At 34.6% G+C, this 19,284-nt stretch overlaps 1 protein-coding gene across 2 annotated transcripts in view; it reads left to right on the top strand.

Annotated features, from left to right (window-relative positions):
- The first annotated feature begins 1,419 nt into the window (after nt 1-1,419).
- Nucleotides 1,420-19,284, top strand: part of LOC123547583 (uncharacterized) — a 31,920-nt gene continuing 14,055 nt past the window's right edge. The window contains exons 1-4 of one of the 2 annotated variants that reach the window (XM_053551850.1): nt 1,443-1,501; nt 2,170-2,336; nt 14,540-16,804; nt 19,035-19,262. In XM_053551850.1, coding sequence (XP_053407825.1) covers nt 14,653-16,804; nt 19,035-19,262 — 2,380 coding nt within the window. In that variant the 5' untranslated portion in view covers nt 1,443-1,501; nt 2,170-2,336; nt 14,540-14,652. Of the gene's footprint in view, nt 1,502-2,169; nt 2,337-14,539; nt 16,805-19,034; nt 19,263-19,284 lie in introns of both variants that reach the window. The other variant, XM_053551851.1, reaches the window with a different exon arrangement.

Below are 19,284 nucleotides of genomic sequence, written 5' to 3'. Positions count from 1 at the left end.
TACACTTTTATCTTATGACAAATTTCTGACCTACATAGCCAGCAGTAGTTGTATATAATACGTTCTTGAAATATTAACCAGTATTCATGACAAAGGTGTTGTCTCCACATTTTAGCACAAACAAATGGTACAATCTATCATGCACTATATAGCATTCAGTACTTTGTGCATTATGATGAGAGCAATGGAGCCAAAATAATCCAATTGAGTTACAAATTCTCATCAAGTGCAGGTGCTGGATTTCATTTGGCTCTTGATATGCATATTTTTTAAAACAGCAATGGCCAAAACATGCTATGTCTGGATGGTCTATACAAGATGTATACAATCTACTGAAGTTTTGCTCCTGAAAACAACTCTGTCCATCTAATGACACTGAATGAAACCCATGTATGTATAATCATTCTTTTACACAGAGTCCTTTCCATGACATCGTTAATTAAATACTATGAAAGAAAAAGCAAAAACTTATATTCATATGATGTCCAAGAGTAGAGTATACCTTGGGTGGCAGGCGACGATACGGGGGTGGGTGGGGCACTTTCCTCGCGGTAATTGTGGTATACTAGCAATACACGATTCCATGAGGAAACTTTTATACTCAGATTGAAACTGTGTAGTGTTAACTCAGATGCTACTACTCTACTGAAGTATTCCCTGAAAATACATCTATTTGTGTTAATGCTGGCGTGATTATCTATTTGCTAGCTACACTGCTTCCAGCCGAGAACACACTTCATGTTTATTTCTCCCTGCAATTTCTCAGAGAAGTTTTCTCTCGCCTCTGAGTATAACATTCAGATGTATTGATTTTATCAATAGTAACAGTTTCTGGCACATGCTTGTTTTCAATGATATGGATTATGAAGCCATACCTGCATGTAACTCTCTTTGTTGTTACAATAGCTGAAATTTTTAACAGGCTTTATTAAATTAATGTCAGAATTTCATTTAGGCAATTGAACAAGTACATTATGCGATTTTCATTTGTTCTAATTCATATTTATCTATATTGTTACTTCTTGATTTCATGGTGCATGTGGTGGTCAATACTGCAGACATGTTGTACAGTCTGGCCATCAACTTCATAACCTTTTTTAGCTTTTTAAATATCTACTTTTTTCATTTACTGTCTTTCCTCATAGCTTTTGAAAAGGGGCATAATTATACAAAATTTGAATACCCTCAGGAGTTATCTCCGGTGAACAAACTTATGGTCTGAATATAATACAGACTAACATTTTGTACTGCAGGTATTCAATAGATGTCAATTGTGTCCCTTATCCTTCCCACTGGGTGTTAGTATTTCTTTTCATGCAAGGGAGGGTATTGAACTGAAAGAATTTCTTGTTACATATCAATTTACCTCCCTTTAAACATAAAACATTATTTAAAACCAAAAGAGGAAGTAAAATCTTTGTTTTTCCAAAATTGCACAAAGAATTTAATGGCCGACAACATTTTTTCTAGAATATAGAAGGATTATTCTTAATCAAAACAAGTACTTATATGACTTTAATACAATTTAAGATAATTCTGCTGCTTCTTCTGTTACCTTCATATCTGAAGAAGAATATGCAAATTTCTCTTTTTCTTTAAAATTCATTCAACAGTATTTAAATCCTTCCTCACACTTTCTGGGTCAGACTTGTCTTAAGGAAAGTGATCAAAGGCAACATTGTTCACATGTTAATTTTGTCAGCTTGGATTTCTTAAATCATTTAAAGAAGTGAAAGAATTTTTAAAATCGAAGTAAAAAAAGACAGTATTAAATGAGCATTTAAATATTTGGTCAAATTGGTGACCATTTTGTTTCCATGGCAACAAAAAACAAAATAATGGATTTTTTTTAGATACACATTTGAACTGTATTTACTTATTAAAATTATTTCTCTATAATGAAAGAAATCATCATGCTTTACACCTTACACTCAAGAAACATAATTTATGAAAATTAATCTATTTAAAAGGTTATTTGCTAAATAAAGAATTCAGCAGTATGTAAATGACATCATAAACCACTAAAATGGCTGCCTCCATGATCAGCCATTTTCTTAAATTTCAAACTGCCATATCTTTTTCGATAGCTGTCCGATTTTAAAAATGAAAGGCTTGAGAATGGCTTTCATACAGAATTAACTTATTGTCAGGCTTTCCTTACCCTTTCAGGCAGGTGGCCAAAATAATGGTGGTGTATATATTGTGATTATTTTAGAGGATTTTTCCAGTAGAATTCATACTGTTGTGTTATAACAACGCCGCCGTGACCACCACCATCATCATCATCATCAACAACATTTTACATACAAAAGTATTACAAAAGGAAGTAGCAAACAGTAACTATATATTATATTATACCTCATAGTTTGTTTTTTTTAGTAATGATTTCAGTTGTTATCATACAAACGTCATTATGTACAGTCAAACACATACATCATAAAGTAGTGATAATGAAATCTAGTCAATTTTGTTGGTGTGCATCACGCTCGGGCCAGTCTGCTAGTTAGACTGTTCTCACCCTTGTTATCCAGATAATACGAAATGCTGTGATAATTCCAAAATGCTACAAACTGGAGGAAATGTCAAACTTGGTATGGACATTATTTTTGTCAATATTTTCTGATTACTAATTCTGATCGTTTAAAGTATTATAACTGATTCAACATGGTTTAGAAGCTGTACCATTTGCACTAAACAATTTGCATAATTTATGGGACATATTGTTCAGTAGGGAGAGCCCAAAACAACGTGTACATTTTGCTTTTGAGAATGAGTTTAGCAATTCAGAGCGTTTTCAACCTTATTTAATGGACTTTCGGTAATGAATATTATTTTGTATTATTCAGTTATTGTATAAACAATGATATGAACATGTTCAAAAGTTTTTATTTTAGATCAAATATCCCACATTGACAAATATATAAGCATAGGTAGTAGTCGATGGATACTGACCCAAGTGTTCATAGAAATTTCGAAGATAAAGCCCGAAATGCTATGAGAATAATAGCCAATATTGTAGTTTGAAATTTTGCATATGCTGTTCTAAAGGTACTGATTGTTGAATATTGAAGAAGTATACTCATAAAATGTGGTAAGTAATGGCTGTAGCATGCCCAAGGTAATGTTTTATACACATGGTCAGTACCAGATGTTCCTGAAATATTTTATCAAAAGGGTAGATGTCTATATCTTTGTAAAATTCTGTTTTAAATCTCAAGTCTGCTGTCAGAAGGTTCTAAAGCTTGCACGCCTGTATCTTTTCTGCTAGATTTTGTAAGCCAGAACAGATAAATTTAACACCTGAATCTAAATGTGCTCAGATTCCACAGGGGAGGAGGTACACCCATATTTAGAAATTAAGTATGTTAGAGGTCTGTTAGAATTTTAAGTGTGTGAAAATAATGACACTTCAACAGGTCAGTTTTGCTGAACTATGTTGAACACTGCTGTGAATTCATAGAAGAAGTACATTCCCTTAACTGATAATAGTTTAATACTGTACTTAATAATTTAGTACACTTGTTAACTTTTCCATACAAAGTTGTCCTCCTTAGAATGTTTACCCTACCAAAATTTCATCTGCAATACAAGACTCACATTCATTTTTTTACTGAAATATAAAGATTTGGTCCCAGTGTATAGGAAGATCTATGTTCATTAACTTAAGATTTGTTCAATACCCCTTCCCTCTTCTTCTGTAAGTTCAATACATTAAGTTGGTGTTATGAATTTTAATTGAGATCATAGTTGTTTTTGCTTTGTTCCTTGGGCTATAATAACCACGGTATTTTGACTGCTGTTCAAAATCTGTGGTATGTTTTATGGTGTTGAAAATCCTGGGCATTTTTGAATACCTCATTATACGTTTCGTAGATCTTGGTAGATCAAAGATAACCTCCAGCCAAATTCCAAAAGTCATTTCTAAAGGAGCCAAAAATCTGTATTGTTCGACTGCTGCACTCCCCACCCCCTCCAACACACAAACAGCACTGAAACAAGTGCCAATATATGGCCATATCTTTTCGGCATTCTTTATTGGATCTTTATCCAAAGTAATCATTCATACTTTCTCTGTAATTGTAAGATTACATTCATGGATAGAGAGTGTTAAAATTTCTTTCCGAGAACATGTGAGGCAAAAACTATTATGCGATGGGTTTTATATGCTCTACTTATAAGTTTGCTGTGCCTGTTACCAGTATTAAAATCGTTAACAGGTTTATATCATCATGTTGTTACAAACTTATTCATCAAAACATGTCCACACATATAAAACTGGTCATTGTGTAATGGAATGTTAAAGGAAAAAAATCAATGTTGGCTATTATCCATTTTCAAAGACAACTCATGTAGGGCATTATCCATGGTCATTTTAGGCTATTATCCATTTTTCAAACAAGGATCAATATAAATGGTTTTGACATGAAAACGGCAAACGTAAACAACTTACTCTAAACTGTGTCAGATAGTGAAATGGTAGAGCTGTTTATAAAGTGAATTACAAGCATAAAAAACAATTCTAAATATTTTTTATGAATTTTCAAACTAAACTTACATGGATTTTGTAAACTATTTAACATATTGTGTATTGTATTCAAAAAAATAAAGTAAAATAGTTTGAGTTCCATGGAAACAAATCACCATTCGTTCTTTTTGCAACATTCTGGTGGTTAAAATCTCTTATCAAGCCACAGCAATTACCGCAAAACCTGAAATTTTCATAAGCGTTCATCTGTCATTTTGTAGCATTTTGGAATTATCACAGGATTTTGTATTATCCAGATAACAAGGGTGGTTCTATATTAACTAATTTAACAGTTGCTTTGAAGACAACACTCGCATTCTTTTTCACAGTTTGTCACTAAAAAAAGTCACTTATTTTGCTTTGAGTCACTCCAGTTTTGAGTGACTTGATACACCTAACAGGTCCTCAGGAGTAAGACACTTGAGGACATGCGATCATGTTCGGAATTCATTTTGTAATTCAACATAAATTCAAACAATTACACCTGATGCTATCATAAATATGAAGTTTTCATAAGTGATAAAAAGCAGCATGTTGAAATTTCATTTTGGTTTGGATCATCCCCAAGGTATGTCCATTTATCTTTTCAACAATACCAGGTCCTTTGAGTTTCCTTTTATAAAGTGCCTTTGATTTAAAATTACTTTAATTGCTGACAAATTTTTCATTTTTTCATTACCTTTTTTTTTTAGCTCATCTGATTTTTTGAAAAACAAGAGCTGTCGGAGGACAGCAACGCTCGACTATTCAACAGCCTTGTTGATTGAATGAATACGGAAGTCGAAAAAGGGACATAATTTAGTAAAAAAGCAAAATAGGGTTATGGAACCTATATAGTGCTTATCAGCTCATGACAGTGGACAAGTGTGTGAAGTTTCAATCCATTCCCATTTATGGGTACTGAGATACCAGCTTACATATAGGAATTTAACCAAAAACTCCTAGGTTGAAAAAGGGGCATAATTTTGTAAAATGCGAAGTTGAGTTATTGACCCTTTGCATTGCATGTCATATCATGACAGTGAACAAGTGTGTGAAATTTCAATCCTTTCCCATTAGTGGATACTGAGATACCAGCTTACATACAAAAACTTAACCAAAAATTTCTATGTTGAAAAAGGGGCATAATTTTCGAAAAAAGCAAAATAAAGTTATGGGACTTGCTTTGTGCATGTCAGATCATGACAGTGAATAAGTGTGTGAAGTTTCAGTTCATTCCAATTAGTGAGTACTGAGATACCAGCTTACATACAAAACCTTAACCAAAAAATTCTAAGTCGAAAAAGGGACATAATTTTGTAAAAAAGCAAAATAGAGTTATGGAACCTCTGCAATGTAAGTCAGTTTATCACAGTAAATAAGTGTGTGAAGTTTCAATCCATTCCCACAAGTGGTTACTGAGATACCAGCTTACATACAAAACCTTAACCAAAAATTTCTAAGTCGAAAAAGGGGCATAATTTTGTAAAAAAGCAAAATAGAATTATGGAACCTGTGCAGTGTAGGTCAATTTATCACAGTGAATAAGTGTGTGAAGTTTCAATCCATTCCCGCAAGTGGTGGCTGAGATACCAGCTTACATACAAAAACTTAACCAAATCGGGACGCGGATGCCGACGCAGACGCCGACGCATGGGCGAGTCCAATAGCTCTACTATTCTATGAATAGTCGAGCTAAAAATGATGAGTTATTGTCATCATTTGATCGGTGTCGGCGTCGGCGTTGCCTGGTTAAGTTTTATGTTAAGGTCAACTTTTCTCCTAAACTATCAAAGCTATTGCTTTGAAACTTGCAACACTTGTTCACCATCATAAGCTGACCCTGTACACCAAGAAACGTAACTCCATCCTGCTTTTTTCAAGAATTATTGCCCCTTTTGGACTTAGAAAATTTCTTGGTTAAGTTTTATGTTTAGGTCAGCTTTTCTCATAAACTATCAAAGCTATTTCTTTAAAACTTGCAACCCTTGTTCACTATCATAAGCTGACCATGTACAGCAAGAAACATAACTCTGTCCTGCTTTTTGCAAGAATTATGGCCCCTTTTGGACTGAAATATCAGATTTATTGGTTAACTTTTATGTTTAGGTCAGCTTTTCTCCTAAACTATTCAAGCTATTGCTTTGAAACTTGCAACAGTTGTCCACCATCATAAGCTGACTCTGTACATCAAGAAACATAACTCACTCCTGTTTTTTGCAAGAATTATGGCCCTTTTTAGACTTAGAAAATCATGGGTAGGACAATTTTTCTATTATACACAAAAAATTAGATGAGCGTCAGCGTGTGCTCTTGTTTTTTACTAAGTTGCAAACATATATTACATCAAATGTGAATAATGCTAACCTGCTCCCCCACCCCCACCCCCCATCCCCACCAACACAACTGGTTTACATGCCAATGCAATAAAAATGGAAAAATTAGAATCAGTTTGTTAGGGACTTTGTTAGACTACATCATGGAAGCATATTTTTGACTGAATTACTGCTATTAACCTCAACCAGAATATGAAGAAGATTCCAATGAAATACTCCAGACAAGAACTGCGGGATGGATGTACAGACAAACTGACAAAGTAACGACATAAATGCTACCCCTTTCAGGAAGCATAAAAATGGCTGCTGCATTGCATGTTCAAGTTGCAGCATTGACAAGACCGGACGTGATGGCCACTCAGAGTAAATTTACTTTAAAGAGGGGGCCGACCATTTCATATTCAGGAGGTGGGGCCTGGGAAGAATTTTCTGAGAACTTTGAAATTCCTTGAAAAAAAAATTCTGGCTCTAATACAGTGAAAAAAAATAAAACAAGAGCTGTCACTAATGGTGACAAATGCCCCCGCAGCACCTTGACCTTTGACCTGGTGACCCCCAAAGTCAATAGGGGTCGTGTACTCAATAAGTACTATCAGCATGTAAAGTTTGAAGGTCCTGGGTGCAGTGGTTCGCGAGTAATATAGTGCCTTCATGCAAAAAGTTAACATTGGCCCCTGTGACCTTGACCTTTGACCTGGTGACCCAAAGTCAGTAGGGGTCATGTACTCAATAAGTACTATCAGCATGTGAAGTTTGAAGGTCCTGGGTGCAGTGGTTAGCGAGTAGAGTGCCTTCATGCAAAAAATTAACATTGGCCCCTGTGACCTTGACCTTTGACCTGGTGACCCCAAAGTCAATAGGGGTCGTGCACTCAATAAATACTATCAGCACGTGAAGTTTGAAGGTCCTGGGTGCAGTGGTTCGCGAGTGAAGTGCCTTCATGCAAAAAGTTAACATTGGCACCTGTGACCTTGACCTTTGACCTGGTGATTCCAAAGTCAGTAGGGGTAGTGTACTCAATAAGTACTATCAGCACGTGAAGTTTGAAGGTCCTGGGTGCAGTGGTTCGCAAGTAAACTGACTTCATGTAAAAAGTTAACATTGGCCCCTGTGACCTTGACCTTTGACCTGGTGACTCCAAAGTCAGTAGGGGTGGTGTACTCAATAAGTACTATCAGCAAGTGAAGTTTGAAGGTCCTGGGTGCAGTGGTTCGCGAGTAAAAAGCCTTCATGCAAAAAGTTAACATTGGTCCCTGTGACCTTGACCTTTGACCCGGTGACCCTTAAGTCAGTAGGGGTCGTGAACTTAATAAGTACTATCAGCATGTGAAGTTTGAAGGTCCTGGATGCAGTGGTTCACGAGTAAAGTGCCTTCATGCAAAAAGTTAACGTTGTGACGAATGAACGAACGGACAGTTGAAAATTAATATGCCTCCCTTGGGGGGCATTAAAATCTTGTTCCCAATTCACAGGAAAAAAAATCTGGCTTCAGGTCAGATTTAACAAAAAAATAAAGATATTTCCATTACTCTATTACTCTGAAAACCATATTCTTTGCTTTTGCATTGGTTTTAAATTTGATATTTTACAATAATTACATAATCATTAAGGTTAGTATGTACTTAAAGTAGGCAGCAGACAGACTTATGATACACATGTAAACAGTATGCAGTAAACTGTAGATAGTATGCAAAATAAAGCAAGATGAGCTTCAAAATAGTATCATTTTCATTCTTACAGATAAAAAACTTTAATTTGGTATACAATGGAAAGAAGTTGGTGAAAGAACATAATTTTTTTTTTTTAATATACTGATAGATAAATTTCTAAATTAATTGAAATCTCAAGTTACTTAGTCGGAATTTCAAGTAATTATCTAGAAATTTCGAATTGATAAATAAAATGCACCTGGCATCATCCAGGATGGAAAAATGGGCATGGTGTTAGCGCCGCTGTGAAAAAGGTTCATGAACTTCATGAATTTATTCATGAACAAATTCATGAAATAGTTAATGAATAAATATTAATGAGAATCAAAATTTATGTTTCATGAATTTTGATATTCATGAACTTGTTCATGAATTAAAAATAATACATGAACAAGTTCATGCATACTGAAATTCATGAAACATAAATTTTCATTCTGATGAATATATATTCATGAATTTTAATTCATAAACAAATTCATGAATATTGAAATTCATGAAACATAAATTTTGATTTTCATGAATTTTTATTCATGAACTTGATATTCATGAACTTGTTCATGAATTAAAAATCATACATGAACTATTTTTGTAAAAAAAAAGAGAGAGAGAGAAAAGTTCATGAACTTATTCATGAACAAATTCATGAAATAGTCAAGGAAACCTGGTAGGAATGTAACGCTATGAAACCTGAGAGATCTGCATGTAATAGAATTCTTTTAACAATTTCGGTAGAGCTTGATACAAGAAAAAATCCTGTTTTTTTACTCTCTGCTGAGTCACTGTGACAATGACATTTTCTACCCTCGACAAATGACATGTTGAGTAAAACAGTAAACTAGAGTGGGATTGGGAGCATAATAAGAAGTAAACAATTGCTGTATAAAATACAAAACATTAAGTTAAATAATGTATAACTTAATCTCAAGATTGAAATTCAGATTCTAGCTTTGCTTCAGGGTCGTGAAAACTTGTGACATTTTAAAAGGATTTTATTTTTTTAAAATGAACGATTTATGACAACACCATAATTACTTATTTGATTTTCAGTATACTCATGTTCCTTTTAAACCATTCCTAACTGTAGTATAATAATTATTTCCTTCTTATTTGCTGCACAAACTTCTCAAAAATTGCTGAATCACATGTGCAAAAAAATTCCCAGCATGCAACAAAATAATGGAAACTGATCATGTGACATTAGGAATTTAATGTTCATGAACATTCATGAAAAGTTCATGAACTTATTCATTTATCGTAAAAGGTAATAAACCTAAGTTTTATGTTTAATGAATGAACAGTTCAGAAACTCACAATTGGGTTCAAGAACTGGTTACACTGAACTAGAAAAAGGTTTTGAATTTTAGTACTTTTAATGAACCTGTGTTCATGAACAATTTTGGTTCTTAGTCTTAGTCTAGAGCAACAGTAACTGTTCAGGAACTGGTAAAGTTCTATAAGTTCTTGAACTTTTGCAGTTTTTGAACCAACTATCATTGTTCTAGAATCACAGTCTAAGAACTGTTATGCTGGTTCAAGAACTTATTACAAGTTCTAGAACATTTTTTACAGGGTCATAACCCCGTAGTTCCTGAATCACAATTTCAATCATTATCTGAATTTCATTTTCAAGTTCATGAATTTCTTAAATTATTTAATGGATTTTCTGAAATGTTCATGAACTACATTTACAAGTTCATGAAATGAAAGTAATATTCTTGAACTTGAGACTTCATGAATTTAAGTTAGTGAACTTTTCCTTGTAGTTCATGAACTTTTTTGATAATTCATGAAATAATTCATAATTCATGAATTCTTACAAATTCATGAATAAATTCATGAAGTTCATGAACCTTTTTCACAGAGGCGGGGGTCTGGAAAATTTTGTAATCATGTACATATATGTCATTTTGCGCAATTAGGAGGCATTCTGTGTGTATTTGTGTGATGATGTACCTTTTATTTCATTGCATTTCTCTCTTATAATGCTTATTTACATATCAATTATATCAAAACGTATTATTGAAAATATCTGCTGGTGTCTTTCTTAACACAGGCAATTGACTTAGGTGTCCTCTGAATCTAAGTGCAATTAATGGTTCTCACAATGTCATGTAAACATATCACCACAATCTTCAGTAATTATTTAATCACATCCCTTTAGTTGAGTATTCTTGCCGATATCTTATAACTCTTTACCACATCTATTGACAAAGCTGTTGAATAGTCAAGCATTGCTTTCCTCTGACAGCTCTTGTTTTAAGAAAGATGTTTCAATGATTTAATTACTAATGTATCTCTGCAACCATCATAAAATATAGTTCTTTGACAAATGAATTTGCCTATATAGAATATCACAACACGAGCTCAGCTTATGGGTGCCATTGCTCGTCTGTAAGTGCTGGACAAATGCACGAAAAGAGTTATGATTCTTGGTCTTCTTACTCAACTTAATTGATTAGAAGTTTAAAAGCTATTGTAAGTATTCAAGAAAAGTGAATTTAAATAAACTAGATGCCCACAGGAAACATGTTGAGCTTGCCAGCTGACCTTGACCTTTCAAGTACTTACGCCTGACAGACTTCACGGGGGAGGAACTGTTACACGAGACTCGGTTGTGGAGGATATCATGTTACAGATTTAGGATGCTACTGTTACAGTATTCCTGGATAACGTTACAGCATTCAGAGGATAAAAATCACTGTCGGTGTTTTGTTTGCCAAAAAAATAGTAAATATTTATCTCTTTTTTGCAAAAGTAAAAATTGTTTTTCTAGATCGATGGTATGTACGTCTGCTGAGACATGGTTTAACACGTGAAACACAGTATATTGATGTCTATCAAGCGTTTAATGACAAAATCCGAAATTTTGATAGAAAATTATCTAAAAGAAGTTGATTAAAATATGTTTCAGCCATGTTTTATGCTCATTTGCATCGATAAAGACCCTCTTTAGGCATGCAGTTATAATACGAGGTAGAAAAATCAATGTGGGTCTAATTTTTCATGGTTTTATAGAATGTTACAGTTGTGGGGTGCTTCTTCTGGATGTGTTACTGATTTAGGATGATACTTTTTGGAATACATTTTGACAATATACAATACCAGGATAGCAAATAAAATTTAAATGTCATGAATTATGCCGGATTTTTTGTAAGATGTAACAAATATATTATACCAAGTGCATTTTTTTTCTAATTTCTAAATTCTAAATCTGATTCAACAGCTATATATAATAAAATGATATATAAACATTTTCAATGGAAAGCTAGTGTTCTATATCTAATGTATATGATACCATAATCACCAATTCGCATTGAATCGTCGTTTGCACTTTAATAAGCTGTTCTTTCATAAATAGTACCTGTTTATGTTACATGTATTAAGCTAGCAAACGATGTGTCCTAGCTTCAGAAGAGCTTGGCAATGCGTGTCTTTATCAACGATTTCAATTACTAATAAGCTTAAAAGAAAATATTCTCTCGGAATCGGTAATGGAGAACTTAAGAAATTAATAGGCTTTTCTCACGACAACTCGCACATGTGCAATAAAACTTCATTTCAAATAACAAAAGATTCTTTCTTGTTAAACATGTATACGTGTTTACTGTTGGAACAACCATCGAATCATAGTCTGCTTGCAGGCGCGTAGCTGCCTACAAGCAGATATGCATCTGCGCAATGAAGATTTGGCAAGCATGCACAATCAAATAGGCTAATCTGAAGCATTGAATCTGTTTGTCACAGTTAGGAGCCTAAATCATTTAACAGAGGATTTTATACGCAATTCATAGTTAGAATGGATAATGTTCCAGGATTTTCATCTAAAAGTATATGCGTCTTTGTCTTTGTGTGTATGACGGTGGCAAGGGCTTTTCAGGACTGTGCGCCATTAGAAGGCATGTCTCAGGACTGTAGGCATTGCGTAAATGCAAGCACGAGCACATTAAATTCGGGTTGTTCAAAAATTAGGAGTTACCTTATAAACATAGTAACTCACTCTCTTTTTAGATTTGAACGAAAGTAATTAATCTATGTGAATATAAATAAATACACACTTAAAACATTTTTCGATTTCGCTCCGCGATATCTTTGATGATTTATTTAGAGGTTATGGAAAAACATTTAACAACCGATGTATTTAGAGATTGTTCAAACGATCGGTCAATTTGCATGGAAAAGGGATGGGAGATTTGCTCTGCATAACTTGTATCATCAACTGTTCATCATATGTGATTCTTGACATATCACAACCGACATCTTCTCCCGTTAGGTGGACTTTCCTGTGTTTTTAAACGTCGTTACAGCAACGCCACTCTAGTACATGTCTGACTGCCTCAAATGACAAAATAAATGTTGTTTAGCAGTATTTACATCTAACAACAGAATCCTGAAGAAGGAAAAAGTATCATCCTAAATCTGTAACACATTCGAAAGGAGCACCCCACAACTGTAACATATCCGGCTAAACTGCAACATTCTATAAAACCACCAAATATTAGATCAACAGTAATTTTTCTACCTCGTTTTATAAGTCCATGCCTGAATAGGGTTTTAATCAATGCAAATTTGCATGAAATACGGTTGGAATATCTTTTAATCAATTTCTTTTAGATATTTTTCTATCAAAATTTCGAATTTTTTCATAAAACGCTTGATTGACATCAATATACTGTGTTTCGCAGGTTAAGCCATGTCTCAACAGACGTGCATATCACTGATCTAGAAAAACAATTTTTATTTTTGGAAAAAGAGATAAATCTTTACCACATCTTTGGCAAACAAAATACCGACAGCTATTATTATCCTCCGAATGCTGTAACGTTATCCAGGAATACTGTAACAGAAGCATCCTAAATCTGTAACATGATATCCTCCACAACCGAGTCTCGTGTAACAGTTCCTCCCTAAATCTATCTATGAATTACAGCCCCAACAAAAGAAAATTGCACCATGTTTTGACCTTTGACCTATAAGTAAGACATCGACCTTTGAGGTAGGGGGTCCGCTAGTTGCATACGACACTCTATTTCATTGAGGCAAAACATTTTGCCAAATAATTATTATATTATTATTATTATTATTATTATAAAAAGTTGACCTAAATGCAAAACTTAACCAAGAAATCTGATATATTCTTATTCCAAAAGGGGCCATTATTCATACAAAAAGCAGGATGGAGTTATGTTTCTTGCTGTACAGAGTAAGCTTTTGATGGCACAAGTATTGCAAATTTTAAAGCAATAGCTTTAATAGTTTAGGAGAAAAGCTGATGTAAACATATAACTTAACCAGGCAATGCCTACCCCGACACAGATGTTCATAAAATGATGACAATAACTCATAATTTTTTTTCTTCAAAAATTCAGATGAGATAAAAAGAGATACACTGCTTTTCTCTCAGATGGTACAAGAGAAAAATATAGAGGAAGGAGAACAGACAGCTAGGAAACTTCAAAATATCTGTGAAATTATTATGAACACTATTTGTACAATTTTTGTAAAGGGGCAGCAATATCTGGCACTGGTTTTAAAATTGGACCTGCTGTTTCAGTAATGTTTTTAGTTTGCAATATACCCATTCAGGGAAGATGTGACCACGTCCCCTGGAAACCATATTTTTCAATGAATAAGAATAATTTGACCAAACTTGCTAGAGGGTAACAAAAAGACTATTTTTGTAAAATTGTTTTAAATCCCTACAAGAAGATTTTTAAAGTTTCCACCATATACATATAGGTAAAAGTGGCCATGCCCCCTGACAGCCATGTGTTTTGAAGAATCAAAATGACTTTTAAATTCTTGGCAGAGGGTCACACAAGGACCACCACCATATACATTATAAGTAAAAATGTAACACTCAGAGCAACACAATTTTTATGTCTAGTTCATTTCAAAAACTACCAATAATATTATGTAAAAAGACCAACAATATTTTCTAATGGCAGACCATTTTAGTATTATGTAACACTGGAATTTCTGTTCAACTTCAGATGGATGTTCACATAACCAATCTCAGATGGTGCAAGAGAAAAAATATAAAGGAAGGAGAACAGACAGCTAGGAAATTTCTCTAAAGCAAGATTCTGTTTGCAGGAGATTAAATATGTCAGACAATAGTTTTAATCACACATTATCTCTTACACTGTCTAATGTTCTAAGCCATATTGGTATAAATGAGAAGGCAGTATCAAAATGCAGGAGAGTCTCGATGTTGAGGGACTCCATGTCCTCTACTACACAGAAAATGCTGAACCAAACAAAGTTGAAAATTTATGATATTGGTAGTATATCAGAAGGAACAACAACCTTAGGACTTCATTCAGATACAGATGTTGTTCTATGCAATGAAGATCTTAACATCATAAATGACTTGAATGATTGGAAACCTGGGAAGCATAATCTCTTGATAGTTCAGGATGACACCACAGCACCTGGTTATTGTAAACTACAGCTCTTCAGGGACAATTATTTTCTCCCTGTTAGCTTAGATTTAGAAATGAAACATACTACCATAGGTAAACATTGGAGATTGCAAGAACTGACACACAGTGTTACATCAACATATAACCATGGACCTGCATACCTTGAACAGGCATTGATCCATTTTTCACAGCCAGTTCACATACATTCCTGTAGACCTGAATCAGACGTTATACTAGCATTTCGCTGTAATTCACTACCAGCTGCAGCACAATCCTGGCTAAAGAGGCAAGGAATAGGAAGCTGGCCTTCATCAGATTTAAGACAATCTGCTACCAATTCTGGATGTTTCTTAGTTCCAGTGGGAATGCCTGAAGAAGGAATGGAATGGAGAATATCAACAAGTTTGTTTGAAAGACATTTGATGTCCAAATTAAACATCACACAGATAAAATGTTACGTACTGATGAAAATGATTGTTAAAACATTTATAACTCCTTTTCATCAAGGCTCAATTTCAATTTATCATATTAAAACAGTATTATTCCACTGCATTCAAATGACAAATGAAAAGAATTGGAAGGAAAACAATTTGGTCACCTGTCTTGAAAAAACCCTCTGGCTGTTATATTATTTTTTCTCAAATAAAAACTGCCCACATTTTATCATATATGGACAAAATCTATTGAGAAGATACCTTGATGAAAATTCAACGCACTATGACCAGCTTCTTGACACTATCAGTAATATAATAGAAAGCAAAGGCACAGCATTATTGTCCATTCAAATTGATGACCTAGGCATGCGGCTTCAAATAAGATTAAGCAGTAACTTATCAATACCATCTACACAAAACTACTTACCAATGGTCTTAGATTATCAGCTAGCTGAAAGTATTACTTGGTATTACAAACAAGTTCTAGAAACAGTATTGTATAGTAGTTCATTGACAGTCATACACCAGATAAAGAAATGCATGCATGATTTGGTCAGTATCTACAGAGAAGGAAATAAAATTGAAAAGGAAGCATGCACATACCTTGCACCTCTGTTCAGTTCTATGGTAGGATCTGCAATAGCATCAGAAGATATTGAAACAAATAACATTATATCACAAGAAGCATACACCTGGTTGTCAGTTGGTAAAAACTCGGATGTATCATCTGGAAGGCTCAAACTTGCATCAGCTTTGTATTGTGCTGGGGACTTGACTGGTTCAGAAAGCCTTCTGAGAGAGACTTTGCGCGAGTATAGTTGTAATAATGCACAGCCAGTTTGTAGCTGTACAACAAGGATGTTAAGGTACAACTACAAAAGTACAGACTCTATTAAAGAGAGCACAGCATATTGCATCCTATTCTTGCGATGTGAGGAGAACTGCGTTCCACAAGAGTTGAGGTATGAAATGTTTAGATCATCACAAGATGATATGCTTCCCAGATACAAACACCACTACTGGATGGACTGTGCTGCAGTTGATTCCCTTCCATACCTGTACTTCCTACAGTACAAGGTCTATAAACAGCTTGGAAGAGATGTGGAGAAGAAAAGGGCACTTACAACCCTTGCTGACATCACAGACACAGAACCAAACTTGGGTCACAAAGAAACAGCACTGAATTTACTAGGGCAGTGCATGGAACAAGAGAACAGACTTGATGATGCATTATGCTACTACATGCTCTCACTACAAGTACGTGAGAGAAACAATGCTGTAAACATACACATATGCCGGCTGCTTGCAAAAATACAGATTCAAAGAACCTACGATGTCAATTCATTAAACACATCATGTGGAAGAGAAGAACAGCGGCACAATTTATCAAACTTAACAGGTACAGATATTAAGATATCTTTTTTTATTTGCAAACACACGGGTACTAAACAGTGCCTGCGGTACTGACTGTGCCGACGAGGATTGAAGGCACTTCGCTTCCTGTACCGCAGGTACTTCGTCAATGTTTACAAAACGAGCGAGATCGGTGAGTGATTTTTGTCATTTTTGTCATTTTGTTACTGCATGGAGTATTTTTTCAAAAATCGGGGAATGTAGCGGGGTGTAGATGTATCTTATCTACATATCCATGCTAACATTTGTGGCAAATGAACAATTTCCTAGAAACGTAAGGACAAATAAGCTGGGAATGAAACGTGATTTTTTCACATCAGTGACTGTTTAGACTCGATTTCTTTTCGCTGACCCAAACGATGTCGTCTCTGCCGTCGTAAATTATATTTATAAATGACATGTGATCTGCTAAAACATAAAATGTGTCCAGAAAATTTTGAATTTGTACGTTATGCCAATTTTGGAAAAGTGCCGCAGGCATTTCGACGATGCCGCAGCTCCTTCGAGGTGCCGCAGGCACTTTCAAAAAGTATCGGGACATAAATTTGGCCGAAACTAGACAAACAGACAAATGGAAGAACAGAGAAACAACATTTCCTTCAAGAAAACGAAAAGAAAAAGGGGTGTTGAATAGTATGCAGTGGAATGCAAGTCAACTGAAGTCAGGTACCCTCATTGGCGCATTTCAGAAAGCGGTCCGCAGAATAAAAACCCTACTTTCGTTTTCAAGTAAAACAACTCGAAAACAAGCGAATATTAGCATGAAAAGTGTCCTATTTTATGTAAAATTCATTCACGAGTAGAATGATGCCCATTTGGCTCCCGATTTATGCGAAAAAGCGCGAAAAAATAGAAAACTTAGGATCTATTTATTAGGGACTTCTTTCGACTACACCTACACCACGGAAGCACATTTTTGACTAAATTACTGCATTATAACCTCTGCCACGAGATAGGTAGGTAGCTGTAACGATACTTCAAGAAATTATCGTGATAAAGCGAAGTTTTCTAATAAGAGTCTCAATAGTCAAAAGTTTCCTGTAAATATTATTGCGATGATTCACATTATAATCTCGATACCATTTGTGTAAGAGCCCATTGTGGACAGCTGACATTTACTAGCTAGACAGTTATTACGGTATAAAATCAGAAACTATATCGATGTTTGAAATTTTCTGTAGTTATTTTAATAGTCTAACGTTTCCTGGAAATATTAAAGGTATCTACAAAAAAAATATTTTAAAAATGTTTTCAGAAAAAAGGAGAACTTAATAAGTATAGCTCATAAAAGATCAAACGGGAGAATTTTAATAGTTTTTACATGTACGTGAAAACCTATTTTATTCCCTGCAAACAAAACTTTAAAAAAAAACATATCGAGCAGCATAGGACGACCAGAGAAGGAAATTTTCAAAAAGCATAATGTTTTGGAAATACAGTTTGCTTCAACTGACCGGAACAATCGCGCACTATAGTTTAAGATTACCCGCGATGATAAACCGATTGCTAAACTTTTTATATTTGTGAATATAAAATATAATCGTACGAATGCGATTTATTTGAGATTTGGTTAGTTATGGGCCAAATTTATGAAACTTTTCGAAGTGCCTGCGGCACCTCGAAGGGGCTGCGGCATCGTCAAAATGCCTGCGGCACTTTTCCAAAATTGGCATAACGTACAAATTCAAAATTTTCTGGACACATTTTATGTTTTAGCAGATCACATGTCATTTATAAATATAATTTACGACGGCAGAGACGACATCGTTTGGGTCAGCGAAAAGAAATCGAGCCTAAACAGTCATTGATGTGAAAAAATCACGTTTCATTCCCAGCTTATTTGTCCTTACGTTTCTAGGAAATTGATCATTTGCCACAAATTTTAGCATGGATATGTAGATAAGATACATCTACACCCCGCTACATTCCCCGATTTTCGAAAAAAAATTTCATGAGTAACAAAATGACAAAAATCACTCACCGATCTCGCTCGTTTTGTAAACATTGACGAAGTACCTGCGGTACAGGAAGCGAAGTGCCTTCAATCCTCGTCGGCACAGTCAGTACCGCAGGCACTGTTTAGTACCCGTGAAACATACAACATTAATAATTTTCAATTTTTGACAAGTATTTACATGTATAATAAAGTGCTCTTTTCTGAAACTTTCATTACCTTTTAATTTTTTTTTAATCAATACTAATTTTTATTCCTTTAGCAACTTCTTCTGAAGGACAGCCAGATGTACAAAGTGCTTGTGGGCATCAGAGTTCAAATCTTTTCAAAAAGGGTTTTGAAAACACTCTTAATGAAAGACTGGTAGATGATATGTCTGTAAAGATGAAGTCAGTTGGAGCAATAGTTTATGAAGGTGTAAGAGGGACCGTGTTCAGGGTTGGCAGCAAATACATCATGACTGCCTTGCATGTAGTCACTGGGATTACAAGTAAGTGGTACAAGTTCTGTGA

This window comes from Mercenaria mercenaria, chromosome 9, assembly GCF_021730395.1.
Source record: "Mercenaria mercenaria strain notata chromosome 9, MADL_Memer_1, whole genome shotgun sequence".
NCBI classification, from domain to species: Eukaryota; Metazoa; Mollusca; class Bivalvia; order Venerida; family Veneridae; genus Mercenaria; species Mercenaria mercenaria.
Note: the sequence above shows the minus strand (reverse complement) of the source record. Positions and strands in the feature narration are given on the sequence as shown.